We start from the raw sequence: 7,931 nt of genomic DNA, 5'->3' as shown, positions 1-7,931 counted from the left end.
TAGACTGATATATACAGCTGATATAGACTGATATATACAGCTGATATAGACTGATATTTACAGCTGATATAGACTGATATTTACAGCTGATATAGACTGATATATACAGCTGATATAGACTGATATTTACAGCTGATATAGACTGATATTTACATCTGATAGAGACTGATATTTACATCTGATAGAGACTGATATTTACATCTGATATAGACTGATATTTACAGCTGATATAGACTGATATTTACAGCTGATATAGACTGACATTTACAGCTGATATAGACTGATATTTACAGCTGATATAGACTGATATTTACATCTGATAGAGACTGATATTTACATCTGATAGAGACTGATATTTACATCTGATATAGACTGATATTTACAGCTGATATAGACTGATATGAACAGCTGATATGGACTTTTTACATCCCTGTTTTACCTCTTTGCTTACAGGTTTTTTCTTGGAGATATGAACAACAATTCATGCCCCACAGCAGAGGTTTTCACCTTTTATTTATCCCAGTTTTCATTTTGACGACTACAGCTATGACTAAAAATGTTCGACAGCCTTTTGTTTTTCATGACAAAAACTAGACTAAATCAAACAAAAATAGATCTTTGATGCCAAAAACTGACAAAAACTAAGTTTAGTTTTCATCAAGATGACTAAAACTAGAATAAAACCGGAATGAAAAATGGCTGCCAAAATCAACACGGATTCATCCCTGGCACACTTCAGATCAAGCTAGCACATCCTGATCCTATCCATGCAGAAATCGCCCCTTTAACCCTTGTTTCAGTCCCTTTAAATGCTGTGTAACATTAACACTCCTAAACCTGCAGCATTTAAGACCCACTGTTAAGAGTTTAGTGGATAATTTACCAGACGATACTTGAATGATGATGAGGGAGGGTAAATGTAGATTTATTTTACGGAAGCATCAGAAGCTGGACTGGATTTAGAGTCCCTGAGGCTGACATGGCTCTGTATTTTTCACTAACGTCTGAATTTGTCGCCGCCGTCCTCAGTTGGTCCTTGTATGGGTGACTGAAGAGCAGCCATGAGTGCGGAGCCGGACGCCTTGGCCGTGGTCAACCAGCTGCGGGACCTGGCCGCTGACCCCATGAACCGCAGGGCCATCGTCCAGGACCAAGGCTGCCTGCCAGGACTCATCCTGTTCCTGGACAACCCCAACCCTCAGGTCGTCTACTCCGCCCTGCTGGTGAGCTCACTGATGATTGGCTGGTTGTCAAAATCTATGTTTTTAAGCCTGGATTAGGTTTCTGCAGCAAGTCCACGCCATGGCCTTGTCACTGTGTCCTTCGCTATCCTGAGACAGACATCGTGTTGGTGCCCTAACTACTACTTCTTTGAGATCTGGCCCTCTGATCAGCTGATTTATCCCCAAAGTTTACAGTGGTTCTCTGTCTAACTGTGATTGGTCGTTTTTCAGGCGATCCGTTACCTGGCAGAATGCCGAGCCAACCGGGAGAAGCTGAAGGGGGAGCTGGGGATGATGCTGAGCCTCCAGAACGTGGTACAGAAGTGAGTACCTCACTAAAAAGGAAGTCAAGAGTTCATGTACCAGTGTCAACAGGACTGTAGAGCAGGGCTTTCTGTCTGTTAACAGAGGAGCTGACCAGTCACTTAAACACCAGCAGTCACTCATGGTCTGTTTCCTCCAATAATACATATAAATATGTATCTATGGAGATGTATATATTTATTTATTTATTTTATTTAAAAAAAAACATCTACAATTAGTTGTCTGAAAAAAAGAAACACAAGAATAACATCAGTGCTTCTGCGGCATTTTAGATTTCTAACCAAACTACAGTAATTCCCTTCGTCCATGTAGAGTCATTTATTTTTGGACCTCCATGCTCTCCACTCTGTCATTTTTACATTGGTGTCTGCTTCCTTCATACTGGCATTTCCATCCTCTTCCCAATCCTCTCAGGGTTTGTGGCTGTGTGTGTAGTATTTTACCGTCAATGTTAGATGAACAAGAAAATCCACCAAAAAAAAAAAACATACAAAGCTCCAACAGAGCTAATCAGGCAGTGTGGATAAGTCAAAGTTTTCAGACATGTCTTCATCAGAAGTGCCGTCTGAAATTCAAGACTTAAAAGTAAAAAATCTGACTGTTTCAGACACTTTAGAGAAGTTTTAAGGATCTGCAGGAACCCTCATGTCTGCTTTCATTCACACACCTGATGGTAAATCCCCTGGAGCCCTGGCTCAGTGCACAGCATGGGCCATGGCTCCCTCTAGTGTTCACTTCGTGAGCTACACCTAAATAAAGAGTCACACTTGGCTCCAACAAGCTCAATCACAGGACCTTAATCTTAGGCGGTTTCATCATTCTGTATTACTCTAGCGTTCTCTATCTTCTAGAATAACCTGGGAATATTCACTAATGTTTAATGTTGTTGAATGCTGCTGACTCAGATAATAATTTACGACTTCAGTGACTTTATTTTGTCGTCCAGGTCAACAACGCCCGGAGAGACGAAGCTTCTGGCGTCCGAGATCTACGAACTCCTGCAGGCGTCGAGCAGCGCCGACACCGAGCAAGCCGAGGAGCCTGTCAGCAGCCGGCGTAAAGCCCAGTTCTTCCTGGGCTCCAGCAACAAGAGAGCCAAGACGGTCATCCTCCATATCGACGGCCTGGACGACTCGGTGAGCAGAGACAACGCTCATTTATTCATGGGTCGACTCTGTTAACCTGCTGACCCAACCCTGGACCAGGGTCACTGACTGGGATGTAGTTCTTCTTTCTCCTCCTGGGGAATGTTGGAGGGCTTCATTAATCTCAGTGACAGTGATGTGTGATCTGATCTGTGTTCCTGCAGAGTCGGAGGAGTCTGTGTGAGGAGGCTCTGCTGAAGATCAGAGGGGTGATCAGCTTCACCTTCCAGATGGCCGTCAAGAGATGCATCGTCAGGATCCGCTCCGACCTGAAGGCCGAGGTCAGACCACACGACAGCTTCAACCTTATTCTTCTTCTACTCTCACTGCTGTCGTAAACATGGTGAAACACGACCTGGACGTCTGATTACATCACTGAAATCCAAGCTTTAACTCAGGAAACACCTATAGCTGAAGAAAAATATGAAAACACTTTAGTATATTAACGCTTAGAGCTCACAGCTATTTTTTTCACCATCATGTCTCGTCTGGACTTTTTTCTTAAAAAGCTTGTACAACATCAACCCTGTGGTGCACAGTCAAGCTCTATACATCCTCTTTTTTCAGGACAACCTGGGCTTTAAGAATATATCTCCTACAGTAATGTCACTTGAATTTTGAAAAAGTTATAAGACTCTAAAGACAAAAAAAAAGAACAAATCAGAATTTGAAACTCAAAGATTTTTATTGTTAACGCACAGTTAACATTAGTGACATAGCATTTTCTTTGCATGGACTTGTTCTCCATCTCTTGAGGACACAACAGTGAAATAATAAATATTCTTTGACTAACAATTTTCAAAATATCTACATATATACAAAAAAATGTCCATGTGCTTTTTTGCAGTCAGATTCATTTGTGCCATTCCTTTAAGCTGTAGAGACGTAACATCTTGCTATTGGAGGATAGCCCCTCCCACAATGCATTTCATGTAAACATTGCCATCAACAAATATGGCACTACCCACCAAAAAAAGCCAAAGTACATGATCGAAAATGGATTAAAAATGGACAAAAAGACACTTGTTATCTAGAGCTGTGAAAAAATATCAATACGGCAATATATCGCAATACTTTGACATCTGATACGATATCGATACTTCAACTCTTAATATCGATTTTTTTTGTAAAAATAAAAATTCATATTTTAGCCGAGTTGTTAGTAAAATACAACCTCCACACCTCCACTCACTTGTATCATGAGGTTCTTGCCAATACTCACCCCTATTATTATTGGATCTAACACCGTGGATTTAATCTTTAAAGACCCCAAAAAGTCACCAAAGTTCTGGGCTCACTAGAACGGCATCCTTAAGGGTTATGGAGACATCGAGGATGGCAAACAAATGGCAAAATGGTCAGCTTTTAGAGGAAAAAAGAGTGAGTGTCTACGACGTATGGTTCAAAAGTTATCAACGTTTTTATAAACAATGTCACTTCTTGTTGTACACGACATCTCTGTTCGAGTTCCGGGCTCACTAGAAAATGTTCTCTAGGAGCTAAAAATGCATGAAGAAAATATTTAGAAAGGCACAACACAGAGCTTTCACAGGAAAAAACAAGTTAGGGTCTACGACCCACTGTTCAAAAGTTACCAAGCAATTTACAAAGGGGTGTGCCCGGTCACGGATCCGTGTTGCGTGAGCTCTGAGGGTTAAATGTCAAAATAAGAAGATTCTGCATTGCAAAGATAAAAACAATAAATAACAGCAGATTAGGACCACAAATTCCAGTTTGACCCTGCTAGAGTCTGTGCATGTACACTCCAGTGTAAACCTGGCATCTTTTTAATGAGAGGGCTTTATAATGGAGGTTTTCAGTCACAGTCCTGAGCTAGCTTAATGACTGGAATGCGTTCAGATTAGACTGTAGCGAGCTCATGATGGAGGTTTGTATCCCAGACGTGACTCAGTGTGGGCGTCACTGTGCACTAATCACCACAGCTTTATGGAGTAGATGGACCTGTGAACAGACGGCTTCGCTGATAAACTGAGCTGCGTTACACCGACTAACAGCTGAAGCGTTTGCTTTCTTCCCTCCTCCTGGTCGTCCTCGTGCACTGTTCTCTCTCATCCCGGCTCATCCCCTTCTCAGCTGTTTCTCGGTTTGCTGGCAGGCTGGAGCAGGCTGGTTACACCACTTTAACAGCTTTTCTCCCTTATTTCGCCAAATTCTGTTGTTTCAAATTTGTGAGATGTGAGGTTGGAGTTTCCCATCATGCCCTTGGGCAGAGTATTTGTGTTTGTTGTGTTTGGATGCTGCCTGTTGTACAGTGGTCTCTGCAGGGTTTCTTTAAATTAGTTACCTTTTACTTTGACTTGAGTTGATTAACAGTCTAGTCTTTTACTTAAGTAACATTCTGTAATGTCTAATAGGTCGTCTTGGGCTCTACTTAAACCCGACCCAGCTCAGTCCCAAGGATGGGGGGTAGGGGTCCTGGCCCGACCCAGTTTGTGCTTCCCAGTTAGTGCTTTTTTGAGTGGGTACTGAGCTCACTATTAAATAAATTCTTAATATTTCTGACACCACCATCTCCATACAGCATGTTTAATGTTGTTTTAATGGTTATTCTTTTCCTAAACCCCCTCATATTCGAGTTTCAGTTTCCATGAAGCTCCTTTTCTTTGCTCTCTGCGTCATAATTCCAGCAAGGTAAGCATGCCCTCTTGGTTTTAAAGAGGTGTGAAGGAAATATCCGTGAGCGTGCCCAAGCTTGCTGGTTAACAAACAGTGGGATTTATTGAGTCTGATTATGCACCAGTGTATGCATCTAACCTAAATAAAAAAATTCAACCATAATCATGTTGTTTTTCATGGATGCAGCCTGAATAGCCGACAGAGTAAACGTGTTTTGTGTTTCCAGGCTCTGGCGTCGGCGATCGCGTCCACTCAGGTGATGACGGCTCAGCAGGTGGTGAAAGGAGAGAGCGGAGACGAGGTCAGCCTGACTCTATTCTACCTGTTCAGACTCCCTCTGAGGGATGGATTTAGTCGATCCTGTCCAGTTTTTGTGAGTCTGATGGAAGTTTTCGTCTGCAGGTTTTGATCCCGTTTAAGGAGGACGGCTCGGTGGTGGTGGAGCAGAACGTGAACCTGCCGGACTACCTCCCCGAGGACGAGAGTCCGTCTCAGGAGCCCGACAAGGCGGTGAGCCGGGTGGGATCGGGCCAGGAAGGAGCCAGCTGGCTGGGCGCTGCCACCAACTTCCTGTCCCGCTCCTTCTACTGGTGACCCCCACAGGCCCCGACCCCCCCCCCCCCCCGTTACAGCCCCGCCTCCTCTCAGAACCAAAACGTACCAGCTGCCAAATGTCACCTGTGTGTCTCAGCGGCAGAGACGAACACTGAGACGGACTGAGAGAGAAAAAAACTGCTGTTAGAGACCATGTTTGAGGTTTCTGTGTAAAGTCGCTCTGTGAACACGACCTTCCCTTCATTACCAAAATGTCTTAACAGCAGCAACACGAACAAACACCTATGAGGAAGAATGAAGAGGACCGAGCAGGACGCCCCTCTCTTTCTTTACCTTTTTATTTATTTATTAAACCACCAGACTGAGGGGAGTTCAGTCAGCTGTGCCTTCACCTCCATGAGATCCTGCTGCTTTCCTTCGAATCGATTCTCAACAACAGGATCATCGTTTACTCATAAAAAAAAAAAAGGTCAACAGTGATGACAAACGCCTGCAGAATGTAGAAATACCATCACGTTTTAATGCAGTTTTACAGTAAAGGCAGAATGAGCATTTTTTCATCTGTGACCTCTGAGACCAAACAGGAGTGGGTGGATTAGCAAACAGAGCTTTTAGCCTTCTGTTCATACTCACACGCTGGTTTAGGTCAGTGAAAATGCTCCTTCTGGAGAAACAGACGTCCAGATTTTTAAGCTCCATTCCCCCTGGGTTTTAGGCTTACAAGATCCCACTGTTCCCTGCTTACACATAGACAAACCACGACGACCAACAGAGACGCCTGATTGGACGACAGAGGTCACTGCTGCTTCAGGAGCAACCAGTCCCAGCCACTCCTCCAACTACAGAGCTCAACAGTGTGGCTCATTCATTTTCTCCATAGCAGATTTGATTATTAGCCATATTATCATAAATATTAAAGCCACAAGCAGAAATATGATATAAATCTGTGATGGTCTATGCTCCTGACAAGACTGAACCACCTCTTTTAAGATAAACATGGTTTATTCACAGTCTCAGCCTAGACATACTACATTACCCACAATGCTAGTGTCACAGCGACATCTCTGATTGCTTTGGTCCATCGAAATGTCTGCTGCTGACTGAAGACTGTCGACTGTTCGTGGTAACACATGCTGCCAGAGTAGGAGGCAATAAATGCGCTAACTACGACATATTACTGTCAGGCGATTAAGAATTTAATGTAATTAATTATAGGATCTGTTATTGATTAATCACATGTATGGATGATATTGCATTACTGGTAGATTTAGAGAGAATAGTAACAGAAAGGACTAGTGTTTGAAACAGGACGATCTAGGATGGTGTTAATCTGTAGAATATGGGTTTTGTCCATAAATATAAAGAAAATAAGAGCAGAGACAATGTTTACCTGTGTTCTAATCCAAGTTACAAAGCTACTTCAGCATACATAATTACATTATAATTTTAAATGCAAACACAACAGAAAAGCTGTCATTAACAAAAAATACAATCAATCCCAATGGATTGTGGGATATGTAGTTCCTTCATCTTTATAAAGAAATATGCCTATCCTCTGCTTTGTCTTTTTCTCTGTTTTGAACACAGATTTTTGCCAAATCAAACGTTTTATAGCCATGAGTACTCAGGTAGCTGGTTCAGGCATTCAGGTGTTGTACTAAGGAGTTTACAGAACGTCTATGGAGGATCTGAATGGAGAATTTTACTTCCAGAACCAGAGCCAAAGAAAACGTGGGAGGGCACTGTTGAGCTCTATGTGGCAAAAATGGAGGGAAAAATGCCCAAAGTTTTACAGACTCCACCCCCTGCCTTTGATGATGTCATCCTTTTAAGTTAAAAAACACGGCCCGCCCCCCTGCCTTTGATGATGTCATCCTTTAAAGGTGCAGTGTGTAAAACTGAATATCAACATCTAGAACTGGGTTCTAGATTGCATTTCTCTGCTGGAAACTGTGGCAACCAGTTGAATTTAATGTGTATCAGTAATTTGAATACAATACAATACAATAACTTTACCTTTTTTTCCTCTATGTTACCATGGAAACAT

At 42.5% G+C, this 7,931-nt stretch overlaps 1 protein-coding gene across 1 annotated transcript; it reads left to right on the top strand.

Moving 5' to 3' along the window:
• The first annotated feature begins 1,033 nt into the window (after positions 1 to 1,033).
• Positions 1,034 to 6,275, top strand: LOC121519944 (armadillo repeat-containing protein 1-like). The gene is made up of 6 exons (XM_041803065.1): positions 1,034 to 1,223; positions 1,455 to 1,546; positions 2,494 to 2,683; positions 2,857 to 2,973; positions 5,556 to 5,630; positions 5,732 to 6,275. Exons 1-6 carry the CDS (start codon positions 1,062 to 1,064, stop codon positions 5,921 to 5,923), a joined length of 828 nt encoding a protein of 275 aa, XP_041658999.1. The 5' UTR covers positions 1,034 to 1,061; the 3' UTR covers positions 5,924 to 6,275.
• Positions 6,276 to 7,931: the final 1,656 nt, after the last annotated feature.

This window comes from Cheilinus undulatus, linkage group 13, assembly GCF_018320785.1.
Source record: "Cheilinus undulatus linkage group 13, ASM1832078v1, whole genome shotgun sequence".
NCBI classification, from domain to species: Eukaryota; Metazoa; Chordata; class Actinopteri; order Labriformes; family Labridae; genus Cheilinus; species Cheilinus undulatus.
Note: the sequence above shows the minus strand (reverse complement) of the source record. Positions and strands in the feature narration are given on the sequence as shown.

Coding starts and splice junctions, on each gene's coding strand:
- LOC121519944 (XM_041803065.1), top strand. CDS start 1,062: ATGAGTGCGGAGCCGGACGCCTTGGCCGTGGTCAACCAGCTGCGGGAC. Junction 1,547..2,493: donor CTCCAGAACGTGGTACAGAA/GTGAGTACCTCA, acceptor TTTGTCGTCCAG/GTCAACAACGCCCGGAGAGA. Junction 5,631..5,731: donor AAGGAGAGAGCGGAGACGAG/GTCAGCCTGACT, acceptor TTTCGTCTGCAG/GTTTTGATCCCGTTTAAGGA.